The sequence below is a fragment of the Drosophila bipectinata genome, chromosome 2L (genome assembly GCF_030179905.1).
Source record: "Drosophila bipectinata strain 14024-0381.07 chromosome 2L, DbipHiC1v2, whole genome shotgun sequence".
NCBI lineage: Eukaryota > Metazoa > Arthropoda > Insecta > Diptera > Drosophilidae > Drosophila > Drosophila bipectinata.
The window spans coordinates 10,966,817-10,984,084 of record NC_091736.1 but is presented as its reverse complement, the minus strand read 5'-3'; the positions used below and the strand labels follow the sequence as shown (position 1 = coordinate 10,984,084).

Genomic DNA, 17,268 nt, shown 5'->3' with positions numbered 1-17,268 from the left:
GTATAAGTTTAAAATAAAACTTTAATTGCTTAGACCTTAAAAGCCTCAAAGTATATAAAAGCAAACAGTTTGGGAGCCATTTTTTTTAATAATAAACAAGTATACGACACGTTGGTTCTTTTTATTTTTTGACATTGCGCATACGACTAGTTGTCTCAAAAATTAATTTAAAGATTTAATGTTCAATTTTAGTTATTAAATCTTAAACTATTTATTTTTCAAAGCTATTTTATTTTGGTTTAGTCACTTTGCTGCAAAATTGTCGCTTATGTCAATAAAATTTGCATATCCTATGTTACTTGTCCAACATCCATATACCGTCAATGAACTTTTCAAATGGATTCCAACATTATATGCAACCATCTTGCCACATGCCAGTGTCTCGCATGCCAGGAAACATGCAACAATTCAGCAAATTCTTTTCCTATATTCGATTGCGAGAAATCCTATGAAATAAACTGTCAGAATGCGAGACAGTCTGAGCCTGGTAAATAGAAAATGTCAATAAATACGAAATGTCATAGTGGCATAAAAAAGTTGCCAAATAAAAACACAAAACCAAGAGAAAGACGGGCAGGTACATATGCAAATATTTGTTGATTTCTACGGGCTTGGTTTTGATTCACATAGCAGTCGGGAGCCGAAGGGCCTAACTGCGAAAATGTCAACAAATGCATGAATGATTTTTTAAATTAATTGATTTTGTTTGGCCTTGCCACGCCCAGCCACTAAAGCGGGAAGAGGGGTGTAAGGGGAAGCGAACACCTGCTCAGTTGTACACCTGAAGAGGCCCAGTTCCAGGTCGTCCTATCGGCCTTTGCCCTTGGGCGCCGCACCATTGTGTGTTGGCTTTGTGCTGCAGCTTCCGTTCGTCGTCAACTTTGATGCCGTTTTGCTCAGTTTCGTTCTCGATTTGATTATTCCGCCGGGTGATTTGCATTTTGTGCCGTGCTTCGCTGCATCCTTCAAGTCGGATGGCATTAATCAGAAACAACTGGCTCAAGGACGACCCTTTACCCCCCCACGGCCAGCAGTCCCTAACAACCCAACCCAGCTCTCTCACATCCTCGTCCTAACACATTCATTCCCTTTCGAATGGATCGTATCTGTCTCTGTTTCTGTTCCTGGGGTTTCATCATCGTTTTTTGTTTTCTTTTTTTTTTCTCAACACTTTGCAATAAAATCAAATGATGCGGGCATCGTAAAGCTTCTCGCCTTTCGCGTTTTCTATGTCTAAAAGTCTACACGTTACCGTTATTACGTTATGTATATGCATCGTATTGCCATTTTTGTCCCCGGCTGCAAATCCCCTGGACCATGTGGCCGGAACTCAAGCCCCCATACCCTTGTCCTGGGCGAAACCCTGGCTTTCTGGCCGCCGTTTGTGGCTTTTAAAGCGGCATAAATGATTCCCAGTTTCATTTTTTTTTCTTTATTTTTTTGTCTTCTCCACTGCGAGTGTTTCAAAATATTTTTCCGCCATGTGCAAAGCGGTGAAAATCTAATAAAAAAAAATCGCTTGAAAAAAATCGCTCGCTGAAATGGGGTAAAGAAAAATATTTATGGCTATTTGCTTTTGATATTTATTCAATGGTCTATTGTTTGCCGATAAGCTGTGAATAGTTCTTTTTTCTTAGTTTTTTTTTTGAGTCGTTGTTTAGTCAACAGTTAGTTAGGTTCTGGGTTAAAAATGTGGGTTGTTTTATAAAAATATCAAAAAACTGACACCAACGTATTGATCCTATACTGCTCAATGGCATTTAACACGTTTTATATGCCCTTTAAATTTTCAAAATAAATTGGTGTTGTCTTTAAAAAGACAACACAATATGCTATTAGTTTTCAGCTAAAAATACCTATCATTGTGCTTTTCAATTAAACATTTTTCGTTTTCGCCAGTTTAAGTTTCTTTTTTTTTTTGATACAAAATGTTTGTTAAAAGTTGCATTTTTGTACCGTTTGGAAGTGGCATGCGGGTTAGGTAAGTCAATTTATTACCAGCATATTTTCTAAAGATGATGATGCTCTTTGTCTCTGAAAAATGTAGTTTTCTAGCCATTTTGTGTTCATTTTTGCACACAAGCTTTAAAAATAGTTTCACAATTTATATACATTTAAATTTGAATACAAGAAATAATATGCTTAGTAAAATTGTATAAGAACTATGTTGATTTTTAATCCTTTTCCATTTATATTTGGTAAAAGATAAGACATTAAATTGTTAGAAGGCTTAAAATAGATACGTTTGAGTAAATACACCTTAATAAAATAATATTCTTATAAACAATTTTCCATAAAGAGTTTTAACAACGGCTGGCCTTCTTTCAGGGTAAAGAGTGGCTAATAAGGAAAAGCTCAATAAAGTTGTTTTTGAATAATTTTTGAATAAAAACTTTTTATCCAACTAGGTGCCAAAGGAGGTTCAAACTTATGGAAGCCAAATATGAGAAAAAACTTTTTCTGTCTGGGCCTGGGAAAAGGAAAATTCTTAAACAAAGGCGTAGATAGATTTGCATACTCGTTGTTTTGCTTTTTCTAGTCTAGAGTTTTTTATTTATTTTTTCTATCAAAATAGACTTGGAAGGCACTGGATATGCTTGCCATTCTGCTTGGATTTATCATGCATTAATTAACGATTCTATTCGACTTCCATGGCAGTGCCAACGGAGAGCACACAAATCCAGGCTGCATTGCATTTGGATAAGTTGTACTTGAACACACTACAAATAACCAGCAGGAGGCAATGGTAGGGTGGGTCAGTGGGTGATGGGTGGGAATAGGATGGCGTTGTAGGTTGTGTTGTTTCTAAATCAAAAACACTGACACACACACACACTACCCGATCAAACACAGCTAGCTGCATATTGACTTCTGTTCAAGTTGAGCGCGTGATTGAGCCAATGAGTGATTGGAAGCTGTGAATGATTGAAGGCCTTTGTCTGAGTGTAATTTAATTAAACAAATCAAAGTTGTTCCGACGACGGGGCATGGGGCATGGAGAAAGGATAATGGAGCCAGGATGGGGGAGTCGGTCTCTGCCTAGCCGAGTGTTTTTCTGTTAATTGAAAATGCGTTCAACGAACGCGAACAAATATGCAGACAGCTCCGACTGGTAGGGATGTGGAGGAGCTGGGCTATATGGCTGTATGGTGGTGGCATGCTTCCATGGGCCTTAAATAATTAAGGGGGAAATTCGCACACTCGCTTCGCTGAGTACTCCCCTGACTGCGGGCATTGCCGCCTTTTAGGCGGTTTATTATTTCACTTTTTTGCGGGAATTTGTGTTTTGTAATTGTGTTTGTTTGCGCCTTTTATTTGTGTTTAATTATTTGCATCAGCACCTCGACAACATGTTATAAATATCAAATCCAATACTCATGCATGAGGTGACATATTATATTACATACTTTCTTTCCCTTCTTTTTTTTTTTTGCTTCAAGCTAAGCTACCATGGATGCTGGAAACTCTTCTAAAAATTAAATGTACATATACCACCCACTCGCAATCAAATTGTTGTTCATGTATTATGTAAGCAATTAGGTTTATTAGAAACAACAAACATTTAACTGGTTGTTGTTTTAGGACAAGTGGAACAAATGGAACACGTGTGTCCATGAAACAATGGACATTATTACATATGTATATGCATTGAATAGAAATAGTTTTAAACACAATACATATGGTCGAGTGCTATTATTTTCCAATCATGATAAAAGGATTCAAATATTAGAAATTATAAATATTTTAAAACTTTTTCGCACGTTTAGTAGCTATTAAAATTAAATCTATTAGTTGAGGTTAAACTTGTGATAGCTTAAATTTTGTTAAGTGTTTTCCAACTCATTAAACCTAAAGTTTCCCAAGATATTTAATTTATAGAGAAGTTTAGCTTTTTTGTAGTCTTTTATTTTCAGCAGACAAGCAACTTGGTACTTTTTTCTTTATACGTTAACTGGGTTTTGATGCATTCGAGCCACTTGCAGCTGCCGTTGACACATTTTCCACACACACATCCTATACACACACTCCACACCCCCCAGTCATTAGGAAAAGTGATGAAAACAAAAGAATTTGTTATGCTCGGCATGGGTCCAGAGGCTCGTGACGCTTTATTGAAAACTTATTCGCCAGCAGGGCTTCCTAACATATTAACAAAAAAAAAAAAAAAAGAAAAAAAAACGAAGAAAAACCGGCAACTGCTTCCAGTTTGATGTACGAGTATATGGCGACAAAGTGGATTTAATGCCGAAAGGGTCCGAGGCGAGTAAGTTTTATGCAAATTGCATGTAGCATGTATCCAGTGGACGAGGCGCAAAAAAGATAAATTACTTTTAAAGTGCACAGAGGCAGAAATTGTCCTATACTCCTACTTTGTGGAAGGAATAGGGGAATTCCGGTAGTAGTACTTCTTCATTGGCCTGAAATGCAAATGGGGTTCCGTTGTCGTCGTCGTTGTCCTGCTCTCGGACTTTTGATGATGACTTTCTGATTTGCTTTGGCGAAACAACAAGTTTCCTATGGCCAAGTATTGTAGTATGTGCAAGTTTTTAGATAGTTTTCCCTCTTGGGCTTTTCTGTTTGTCAGCTTGTATATTATTTGTTAATTGATATGTCGCAAAAAGTTGTGTCTCCCTGCGAGGATGGTGCAAGGGAGTCCATTTGTTATAAAACTTCGTAATGCCCATATAATTGTAAAGCTTTCAAAAATGGTCCTCAGACAATTTGTTTGTTCGGAAACTAGGGCAATTTCACAACAAGTGAGTATTTTGAAGGTGAAATATATATTTTTTTGTATAAATACATAGTTCTACAAACAAAACTTGTTTCAGTCTGTGAATTATTTATGCCTCAGTACCAAATAATAAATAAAAATGTTCTTACAACCTTTAAAAAAGGAAGAACCTTAAAAGATACACTCACATTCAAAACTCTAGTTGGTAATTTTTTAAAAGCCATGAAAAATAACACATCAGAAAATGGTTCCCCTTAAAGTAATTGCTTTATAATTTTCCCATATGGACCACAACAGGAATAATCAAATTGGGGGAAACACCGGAGCAAAACCAGAAACATCCCGGAAAGTTATTGGACAAGGTCCAGGTGGCACTCCAAGCCAAGTTTTGTGTCGAGTTCAGCAAAAACCAAAATACATCGCAAGGAGTGGCCAAAATGTTGATACCACAGGTGCACATGGCCTGAAGAAGTTGGTCGTGCTCTGCATTCGGGTCTGTTTTTAACTATTCTCTATTCATTTATGCATTTTGCTAATAAAAATTTCATTTTTGCTTAACTAAGTAAAACGAAAAGGTTAAAAGCTGGGACTTGCTCTCGGTCGGCATATCTGGGATACGGTCTGGGAACAAAAGGATCCTGAGCCAAATGCCTGAGCCAAAGCTTTTATCTTGGCCCAATTGTTGTTTGGTCAAGCTTTTTCCCAGCCAGTACAGTGGCTCCTGTCTGGACTGGATTTTCCTTACAAATTTGAATGGAAAATTATATATTTTTCTTTCATTTGGAAGGCCAAGTATTATGAATGAAATCACAGCGAGGTATAATTTTGTTTTCCTATCGTTGTCGAGAGTGCAAGGACTCGGTACTTCCGGTTTCATGTCCGTTTTCTTGTTTCCTAGATAACATTTCCGTCATTCCCTTTTGTTGCGCCTTTTCGGTTCCTGTTTGTTTGCAAACATTTTTTAAATTGTTTGCTGTAATTTGTTTCCGGACCCAGACAACAAAAAATAGGCAAATGGCCCCTGCGCCATTTTTTGTGTTATGGTAGTGGTAGTGTAGTGTTGGTAGTGGGGTGTTGGTCACGCCTACAATATTCTTTCATATTTTTTGTACATACATACATATATACACCCATATATGTTTTATTACTAAAAAATTATAATTTCAATGTTTGTCTGCCGCTTGGCTCAGCACGTTTGGTCCTTTTTATAGATGATGCTTATAGGCTTAAAGGGTATATTGTTTTTTAGAGAATTTAAGTAAAAAAGATTAATCAAGGCTTATATGAAATATTATCAATAAATAGCTTTTAATCTTACAGTAATATTTTCTATAAGAATATACCTCCCTATCCCTTATAAAAGTACCGGGTATCATATAGTCTCAAAACTGATTGTTTTTGTGTAGTTTTTTAAGGTAGCATTACTGCGACAGCTGTGTGGATTGCCGCATTCCCCTCCCGTCTCAAATTAATCGTGGCCTATATCCACTAGCCTGGCCTGTATCCTGGAAACAGTTCAACCTTCCGCACGTCCCCACGACATTTATTAGTTTGACTTTTTTTGGCAACGATTTATGGGGGAATTTGTATATCTATGCAAATGTTGTACATCTGTCACCAAATGCTTTATTCAATTTTGGAATGAAAATATTTTTTGTTTGTCCGGCTTGTTGCTGCTCAATTATTAACAATTACAAGCTTGTATATTTTACAATTAAATAATGGCGTTTTTTCGGACAGGTAAATTAATTATTTACTTTAATTACATTGAGCAAATAGAATATCAATTACCAAGTGTGTTTAGTTATTTACTGACTGGCTTTGGTGAAAGCTAATATTATTTTAAATTTAGTTAGGACTTTATATTACTTTGGTATTACTTTTTAGATTTTTCTCGTCATATATTGACGTCATTGAACAAACTAATAACAAAAAACAATCGCGTAGAATTAAAGTTTGTCGTTGGTAACTGCCACGTGCTGCACTCGAAAGCGATCCAGAGTCACGTAGACCGCTGACTCAAAATTAATTATAATAGTGTAATGGCAAACAAAATTCGTGGTGCTTTTGGCTGTTACGCAAAAATAGTGAAAGTGGCAACAAGAAGGCCAAAATTTGATTAAATATTTAGATTTTAATTTGGCTTATCAAGGCCACATTGCGGTTTTGGATTTAGCGAGGCTTTAAAGGCCTTGCCTCTAACATATATCTCATTTAGCTTAATATTATACTAATTTTATTTGTTTGTATTTTCTTCTTGAAATCTAAAGCTCTTACTTTTTATAATAATTATTATATTTAAAAAATACTCTTATTCCGTTTTGAATTACCATCGTGTTGGTTTACACGTCAGCATAGCTTAGCATTGCATTTTCAAGAACCGAATGCATATCACGTAGAATGGTTTGAAATGTTTTCAGTTTCAAAACCAACTTGCTTCAGTTCAGACGACTATCGATCGAGACATATACATACCTATATGCATATACATTATCCAACATGATTCAACAAAATTTCAAACTACTTATTTTGTTCAGTTTTTGTTTCAACTTCTACCACCTACAACCGGTTGAGTTCGCTGCCGAGAACGGTCTGCTGGTGGAGGATGACCTGGACTGGAGTCGGGCCAACTGGCATTTGGTGATCCCGTGGCTGTTGCAACGCCAGCAGTTGCGCCTCTGTGTGGCAGTTGCCAGATTCGATGAGACGCTGGTGGCCGGAACGGCCTGCGAGGAATTATTGTCCGATGGATTCCTGATGGCCAACTGCGACATTGGTAACATTGAGGATATTACTATGACCATGCGCGGAGCCTTTGGCGGAACGCTGTTGGACACGTTTCGAAAATGTCGGCCTGGCCTGGAGCTTTTCGGGATTCGTTGCAGGCGAAGGGCGTGAAAAGAAACCGCAAGTGTTGCAACAAAAATATTGCATTTTCCAAAGAGAAGTTTAATTTTTGCGACAAAGTTTCAAAGCGTTCTAAAATATATCATATATTTAATATAATAGTGCTGAAGCCATTAAAGTATTTGGGAATAAATGTACTTTCTAAGTAATTTTCATAAATAAAGTTTTAATTATATAAACCTTCATTTAATTATTTTATAATCTTTCTTCTAATAACTGTCATTTCCGTTTTGAAATAAGTTTTGAACTTACTAACTGGGCCAACAAATATGCTAGCCAAATATTCAAACACAAACACAAACTGAATGGCTTACAATTTTCGTTAAAATCGCTTTTCTGTTCATTTCTCTACTAATTGTTCTCATTTCGTCTCCTAAGTGCATTGCTAATTCACTTTATTGAGCAATTTTTCATCATCTACTCGGCCCCGTTCTCTGTCATTTCAACGTGTCAATAAAAATCAGAAAGGATAACTTGCCCACACCCTCCAGGACCAGGACCAACCTCCTCCTTGCCTAACTGGGTGAAGGACTGGATTCGAGGGCCGACTGCTGAGTGGAGGAGTGGCGAGTCCTTGCCGAGTGCAGTGCCTCCATGACAAATGACGATTATAATTTGTGAAATGCGCCCATCTTGTTATGTCCCCCTTGGATCCTTGGAGCTCTCCGTCCCCGATATGTTCGACTTGTGGCCTAGTTGTTGCTGTCCGGTTATTTTTTACCCTACCCCCTACACCATCATCCACTCCTCGGCCCCCATTCTATTTCAGTTTAGTTCATTGCAATTGTTGTTGCAATTAGTAGAAGCGACATGGTGAGCACAGGCAGCTCTGATGGCTTGAATGGGAAAATTGCACATTGAAAATGGGTGGTGAGTAGGAGGGAATCTTGTTTCATTGTTGCTTTTGGTAATTGCCGTCTAATGTTTAAGGGTTCAGTATTTTAATCTGTGTGGATATAGCTTCTATATTAAAACAGTATCAACTGGATTAAAAGTAGTTATCTAAGTAGTTCCTGTAGTGGTTGACATTCAAAAGATATACCTTTGTTTCACAAATACCTCTCCAAGACCTCCAAAACTTGCAAAAAAAACATATTCATATTCCAAATTTATAATCCTTGAGCTACAAAATATAACTGTTTAAATAAATGTGAAATATTCTATTCTAAAATACAATAGAGGTTTATTTTTAAAGCGTTTATCTCGAAATTTCAAGTATCCTTGCATCCTCCACTCAAATTATGGGCAACGTTTGCTACAACATGCCGAAAGCTAAATGTAAATTAATGAATTGTTTAAAGTACTTAAAATATTTACGCTCAAAGCAAGTGGATGAATGCGGCCCCGCCCACTCCTGCCCACCGTTGACTAGCTAAAATTTAGAATAGAGGCAGCTCCAACTGCTGACCAATGAATATGCAAAGGATTCCGTGACCCCTGCCACTTCCACGTCCACATCCACTTCCATTTTCAGCTATGAGTTCGTTAAAAACGCAGCATAAGGTCAAGGAGATAATTCTAGGAGAGGAGTGATAGTAAGGATAGGTATAGTGGTTGGGATAGGTAGGTTTTTTTTAAAAAAATTTAGACTATAAGACGAAGAACTTGGTTATTATAGAAGATTACTAGGCGAAAACTAGGTATGTAGTTATATATTAAGGTAGTGCTAGAGGGAAAAGGTCCTTACAGGATACTGTGCAGTTTGTAACCACTGTGCCTATGACAGTGGATGTCGAAGAGTCATTAAGGCGGCGAATAGAGAGCTGAGTTCAGTGTTTGTCCAGTGGAAACAGAAGCTTGTCTTGCGACTTCTGCTGCCTCCGACGATTTTCCGGCCGTAGTTTTCTCAGCCCGCCCACTGCCGTACTTCTCGTCCTTGCTCAATTGCTGACTGTTAATGTGCAGGCGCCCGTCCAGTAAAATATGCATAAACAAATGAAACGAACTGACTGACTTTGCTACTTGCCCCTTTTGCTACAAAAGCCCGCCATCCTTTCGGGAGCTGCAGCATTCGATGCGATGCAGATTTTAGTCCTTTACTCGAAACGTTCCTCGGTCTGCTGCGAGTAATTAAATTTTGCTTGAAATTCTTTGCATTTCCTTCTCTGATTTCGAATGAGCTACCAACTGCCCGGTCAGGCACTGTTGGGACGTGGATTCCTAGCCATTTGCATTTAAAAAGTGAAAATTCTATTAATGGAAAGGGGTGCCACCGGAACTGGTAATAATTTATGCAGCTCCAAGACGTTAGCCAGAAAATATTTATACAACTCCAAGCGGGGCAAAAAGGACTTGGTCTTCAATGGTGCGTGCGGTGGGGGGAGAGGATGGGTGGGTTGGACGAAAAGATCGAATCAGATTGCAATCACTTCGGAACGCTTTTGCATGCTTTGATTGCTGGCTCCCCAGCACCGGCTAGAATTCAACGATTCGCCAAGGGGACACAACAAACCGGCAAACTGAAAGCAAATTGATTGCATTATCGGGGGCCAACGACTGGACGTTACCAGAAGACAAAGGAATCGACCCATAAAAGTTCGTTGCTTTCTCCCAAACAAAAATGAAAGGGCCACATGAGTATATTATAGCGAGAAGTGGTTGGGATGGAGTGTTACATCAACCAACTAAAGTTTTATGAAAGGGAAATGAAAATAATATTTTAGATATTTTTGAATAAAATATAAGTTAAGATTATAAGTTTATGTTCCAAGACAAAATATAAACAGGTAAAAATTATTAAGGGCTTCATTAAAGTATTTTACTGATTTAAAAACCTGTAAAAGAATTCTTATACAACTTTACGTAAAATATTATATCATAAATATAAATTTCTTCAAGGTCTTAAGACTATATATTTCCCACAAATAGTAGGAAGCTCATGGAATCTCTTAACAGACAGCTATGTCGGGTGCCCGAATCGTCTGCAACAAGGACATGAGTACGTTTGTGTGTGTGTTTGTTGACGATCCGTTTACGCTCTTCAAGGCTCATTTATGACCCTCATCGCTGGTCACTTTTTATGCATTTTCCCACGCTGTTTACTTTGTATATAAACGAGTGGCACTTACTTATTTTGTGCCACATAATGAGCGCCCCTGATGGTCGCTTATAAATTATAAAGCACACATACACATGGAAATGGACACTAACACACCCACAAACGTACATCCACAAACACACACACATACACTCATAACAATATATGTATACGTGGTCCAATAAACTTAGAACTCACACCCCAACAATTTGATTTGTATGGCTTTTCAATTTGTGCTCTGGTGCTGCTTTTGGTTCTCTGGCATCCTGGCGTCCGTTCGTCCTGGCACTCGCCTGCAAGCCCCGCTCTCCCCCGCCTAAAAAGAAGAAGAAGAAAAAAAGACTCCTACATCATGCTCGTATTTCCTTTTTGCTGCATTTGCCATTGTATAAATTTTTGGTATTTGCGCCAATTTCATTCCAAATTGAGCGCTGCCCACAGTCGTTTATTTTTAATGCACCCAGGCCATCCGAAACGAAGCAATATGGCCAAGGCATGGGCTGGTGGGTCAGCGGTCGTGGAGTCATTGGGGGAGGAGAAACTACAGCATCACAAGTTGAGTCCTGGTTTTTTTTCCTTCTCCTATTCCTTTATTTTTATTCCCTATTGTGAACTAGCCGAGCGATTCGAGTTCTATTTGGTTATATCCTTTTAAAATGGAACAGGACATGTGGTGATGTGGCCCTAATCCAAGCACCATTTAAAATCCATAGGTATGTACTGTTTACAACTCAATAGTCATTCCGGTTGTAATTTAACAATATTTTTTTTGTTGAGAATAGAAGCCTCCTGTGTAGAGCATTCAAATAGCGTTGCTGTGGCCCAAGGACTGGAATCCCGAAATCTCATTTTTTGCCAATTTAGTCCTTTGTATTATTTGCAGTGTGCATTTTGGACATTGTGCACTACGCTGGATGCCAAACACTCGGTGCACAGCAGGACACTCAGGCGAATTGCAATGGGCGGTAGGTGGGCAACGGGCGGGTGGAACTACGGCGGATCCTGGAGACCCCAGACCCAGATCCGGATTAGTATGAGGCCAAAACGTAGCCCAAGGCGAAGGAGGGCCGCAAGTGCGCTTAAGATTTATGGCTCATGGTTGGCTGGGGGAGGGGCCACGGTACATCGAAGCTGTAGAGCCATCAAATACAATCAAATTGATTGCCTTTCTTACCGTAGGTGATGGTGGTGGGTGCTGGAACCCGGACCTATAATGCGATTTTGATTTTTTATTAATTCCTTCATTTGCAATTAGTTAATGACTGGCCCCGAGGGTCAAAGGGGACGCTCCTTCGCGCCCAAAAAAGGCCAACTTCATATGAAGACATGTCCGCCCAAAAATAAATAACAAAATGGCGTTCTTCAATATCCGGTGAACGGAAATTTCAATAAAGCAGCCCGAAACGGGAAGCCTGGCCGGGGCTTGGATCCTTGGTGTAATCAGGATATGAGCTCCAATGACTGGGCGAAAAAAAACACCAAGAAATGAAAATGTGTGGCAATCAAACTTCGTGTTTAGTAGTATGTGGCAGGCGGGCGGACGGGGCGTGGCAAGTTTTGAATTAGTTGCGCCGAGAAAATTCTGCATAAATCATTTCCTGTTTGTGTCAAAGCGGCAAAAAAATAAAAGGGCCAACAGATAAAAGCTTCGGGGAGACAACGATGGAATGGAATAAAAATGAAAAACGAAGGAAGCTCCAAAATGACATGACAAAGTCAAAGAGATGAACAAAAACACGAACAAGACAAAAGCAAACAGCAACAATAACATTAAATTAGCATTTTTTATTACTTGTAGTTTTCCTTTGCCCTTTTTGTAAATTCCTTTGTGTATGTGTTTTTGTTTTTTATTTCGCTTTTTTTTTTTCTTTTTTCATTCATTCCATTTCATTGGCAGCTATTTGCATAAGATGACAGAAGAAGCTACTAAGTAAGATTGCGCATACGACATGTTCGCCAGGGACTTGTTCGGCAGAATCAGTCGATTTATCGACTGTAAGCACCTCTGCAGACATTCACTTGCAACTTTGTTGAAAGGACTTGCGACTTCAATAAAAAAAATGCATTCTTACTTAAAAATATTCTAGCGGGCAGAAAATTTGGTAAATATTGTCTCTTTAGGGACATACTTTTGCAAGTTTTCACATTATTGATTGAGAGACTCCCTAAAAAATGTTTAAGGGTGCATAAAAGAACAATCTTTGCCAATATGCATGCGATCATTCAGAGGAATACCTTAAATGATTTGTAGATCAATTCTCCATCAATCTGCATCAAAATCTAGCAACAAAATATTTTTTCATATTTTCGTCAAATTTTATTGAGGGTCCCCTAAAAAATTGGGGAAAATGCATAGGAGACCAAAATGGTCCACTGGGAAGTCTATATCTCTGCCGATTTTTATCCGATCCTTGAGCGGAATACCTTAAATGATTTGTAGGTCGATTCTCCATCAATCTGCATCAAAATCTAACAGCAAAATATTTTTTCATATTTTCGTCAAATTTTATTGAGGGTCCCCTACAAAATTGGGGAAAATGCATGGGAGGCCAATATGGTCCACTGGGAAGTCTATATCTCTGCCGATTTTCATCCGATCCTTGAGCGGAATACCTTAAATGATTTGTAGACCGATTCTCCATCAATCTGCATTAAAATCTAGCAACAAAATATTTTTTCATATTTTCGTCAAATTTTATGGAGGGTCCCCTTCAACTTTGCAAAGGAAATTCCTTTCAATGCCTATATCTTTGATGCACGACTGCCGATATTTAATTGCTATCTAGGTATCTATTTCTATCTTGCTATCTAGAACGATTTATAATGGTAATTTCCATCTTCTTATAGTAAAATCTATAAGCGAAATTCACTTCAATTTTTTTTACTAAATTTTTCTCTTGGTACCGGTGTTTGTTTCGACTGCTTTTTTTTTGGAGAAGCATAAATGTTCCCTGTTGTACGATAGTTTGTCGGTTATGGTAACTGCCTCTGGTCCTTTCACTACTGTTGATTCAAATATATATGTATGTGTATATATGAAATCTTACACATTTATTACAATGGAGCGGAGAAAACAAAAGGCATACTCAAGAAACCGGGCACATCTGCATGGATTTCCACAGCCTTCCCGGTCCCGCATCACTGCTCCACGTATAAATTTTATGTACACTTACTTACTTCTGCAAACAATGAGAGCTTCGTGACGTGACTTAGTCCTGGGGCTGGTCAGTTGAGCCGGATCCGGAGTCCGACGTCCAGAGCTGTCTGCCATTGTCTGCCACGTTGCCACGATGCCTCGACTGGCACCACTGCCACGTCTGCCACTAGCAGGCAACTCCTTCTCTTGCCGCTTCCGTTTCTGGGTCGTTGGTAGCCAAGTGCAGCGATTTTGGTTTCCATTGGCATTATGTAGTTTAAGATTTCACCCAAAATGGGTATGCATACATATGTGTACTCAGTATATTTACATATATTTATTGTTCTGGAGGGCAGGCCAAAGAGAGCCATGTCCTGCGTCCTGCGGCCAAAAGAAATTGTAAACATCAACGTCCTTTTGAGCGACTCTGGCACATATTGTGTGTACGAGTTTTTGTCATGCTGGCAGAGTTTGCACAAAATAGAATCTTTTGATTTTTTCGGATGACCTTTTCCATTCAATTTTTATTTAAAGATTGCATTTTGCATAAAGTAGGAAAGTATTTGTTTGAAAAAACTTGAAAAAAAGCCTCAGCTTCAATTAATACATTGAAACATTGAAATCGAATATGTAGCCCAATTAAAAACTTAAACAAGAGAAAATATTTAGTTTCTTTTATGAAAACAATTAATTAAAAACAAAATAAATACAAGGGGAAGATAAATTTCATCCCAATGGTTATAATTTGTAAATAAAATGATAATCCCTCTAAATAATCTTTCAAGTAATTTATCTGTATTTCTGTTTAATTTAAATAAAAATACCTTGAACTAATATTTCAAAAATAATAGCTTTGCTTCAACCAATAGCCATAAATATTAATTTCCCTTCCTAGGACCTACCATTTCGTTTTTAAATTCAATTCATTTTCTTTAATTAATTCAAAGTCATAAAACAAATTTCCCAGGCAGGGTAGCTCATCGCTCACCCACTTGGCCATTAGATAGCTTTAAGCCACAAATAAGCTTTAAGTGGCCACTCGTCTCGGCCCCCCTTCCACACTTTAACAACCTATGGGACATATCCTGCAGACAGAGTGTCCTAGCACCGCCCCTAACAACATTGTCAACATTGAACAAATCGCTGCCATCAGTTCTGAGAACATTGTTTAAAGAACATTTTAAAATTCAGCATCAGCAGGAGAAACAAACTGCTTATTTTTGTTGCTGTTGTGGCACGAACATGTCCTGGCTTCCTTTAGCTTTTTTTTCTGATTTTTTTGTTGTATATTATTTCATACGCACGCTACTTAAGCATGGCAATAAATTGTCGTGCGAAATTTTCATATGCGCCGTCGTCGTCGTCGTCAACCCAGAACAACAAAAAAAAAAAGGCAAATGCCACGCCCTCATCTGACCCCCCATTTCTGCCCATACCATGGTTATAGGAACACGCGCCTTTGAGGTTTCCCTCTTTGGAGGCAACATGGTGGATCCTTCAAGGAGCTTTACCCATCGTTGCGTGCTGGTTTGTTTCGCTTTTTTGTAATTTTCAATTTAAGCTACACAACGTGTTGCTTGCCACATTGCCACATGGCAACTGGTAAATGGCAACTGGCAAGGGGCAACTGGCCGTGCCACATCTCCGGGGCAAGCCATTTAGTGAAAAATTAAGTGCCCGACGTCGTCGTCCTTGTCGTATGCGTGTTAATTTTGCAACTCTTAGCAAATGACGCATACGACACGTGGGCCCCAGGGCGTAAGCTTAGTTGCAATTTATTAAACATTTCGAGTACAAATTGATTATTTTGTTTGCACACTTTATGATCCCTATTACCGCCGGCACTGCCACTTCAAGTGTCGATTTATGAGCCCGACAATCGCGCAGCTTCCTCTCCTTTCTTTTTTTTTGGTTTTATGAGAGAAGAAAAGTACTTTATGCCCCACACACATTTGACCACCCACCAAATTGCACACATTGTAGTTGCTTCTTCAGCAGAGACTTTTATGATTGCCACAAATCGCATTATGACTTAATTTTTACGCTGCCACGTTCATAACATTTATGTAGTGTTAAAAAGAAATATATATACTCGCGCATCCCGTTGCCATTTCGCGTGCTACATAAAATATTTAATTATCTGCAATGATCTGGTGGCAATGGCCTGCTTGTCCTGGTGCCCCAACTTGTTGCTGGTCACGTCGCAGCTTGTTGCCTGTCACCTGCAAATTCGCCAAATTGCCACCTGCCATTCTGCCACTTGGCACTGTCACTTGTCCTTGCCAGCTGTTTTGTGGGCGGTTGAGAGGGTCAAAGGGCGATGCCTGGTTCACCCCTTCAGCTGCTTTCTGGATGGGCCGTCACCTGGCGTTGCAAGTGTCTGCAAAATAGTTGCCACAGATGCTGTTGAGCTATTAACGGAATCTGACCAGCCGTCAATTTGGTTTGCAGTTGGCACCCCCAGGTGGGCTGAGGTTTCCTTTCCCAGGCGAGGTAGAAATGGCAATTATAGTGGTACAATTTTAGGTTGCAGTCAGTGTGATGGCCAAGAGATTTTAGTGCATTTAGGACAAGAAATATTTCAAGTTAGAAGCTTTGTACATATATAGTCATTAAAGATATATGTTTTCTAAACAAAGAATAATTTATTTTCCTAGCCACAACCATTAGCATTACTCAGGCTTTTAAATAACTACTTTTTATATTTTCTTCCTCATATAAATACAATATATAGCTTTAATTTTGATTTATATATTTTTAGTGGGTTTTTTTGTTTTATTTTATTCTTCATTGTGGAATGCCACACAATTTTCGTATCTTGGCCTTATCATTCAGGCCGTATTTTATTCTTGTTTTCGGCCGTTTTGCCAAGAAAGCAAATTGGATACTTGACTACACAAATAAATTTAAATATTTAAGTTGAAAATATGATATTTTTAGTAATTTTCCAAGTAATCATTATAACTCATAAAATCAAGCATGTTGATTTTTGGGATTACATTAAGATTTAAGCCAATTATAAGGAAATATATAATATATGAATAAAATATAATACAATTTTCATTTTGATGTTTTTTTTTTTTATAAAAAATCCCTTTCAAGTTCTCCAGTTACAAACCTGTGGCTTAGGGCTTCAAGGAAAAAACGAAAAAAATCCTTAAAAAGGCCACATTAACGATAGAAGAAAAGAAAGTTTAACACTTGCCCAGGCTTCTGTTTATTCAAGGTTGGCTTAGGAACACAATACATATAAAAAAAATGGAAAAAGAAAAGAAATACACTGACCGTCATTTGTTTTCTTGACACTTCTGAAAGCTTCTCAACAAGAGGCAGCCTTTTTCTTCTTGCCTTTCTGGACCGTTCTTGGAATTTTCTTATACTCTTAACTTTTTTGTGTTTAATGTCATTTGCCTGTGAGACCGAAAGAGTTTGTCACTAAATAAGTCGCAAGTTGAT

At 38.3% G+C, this 17,268-nt stretch overlaps 1 protein-coding gene across 1 annotated transcript; it reads left to right on the top strand.

Annotated features, from left to right (window-relative positions):
- The first annotated feature begins 7,170 nt into the window (after positions 1 to 7,170).
- On the top strand, positions 7,171 to 7,788 carry LOC108126761 (uncharacterized). Its single transcript, XM_017243443.3, has one exon. It carries the CDS (start codon positions 7,232 to 7,234, stop codon positions 7,628 to 7,630), a length of 399 nt encoding a protein of 132 aa, XP_017098932.2. The 5' UTR covers positions 7,171 to 7,231; the 3' UTR covers positions 7,631 to 7,788.
- The last annotated feature ends 9,480 nt before the right edge of the window (positions 7,789 to 17,268 follow it).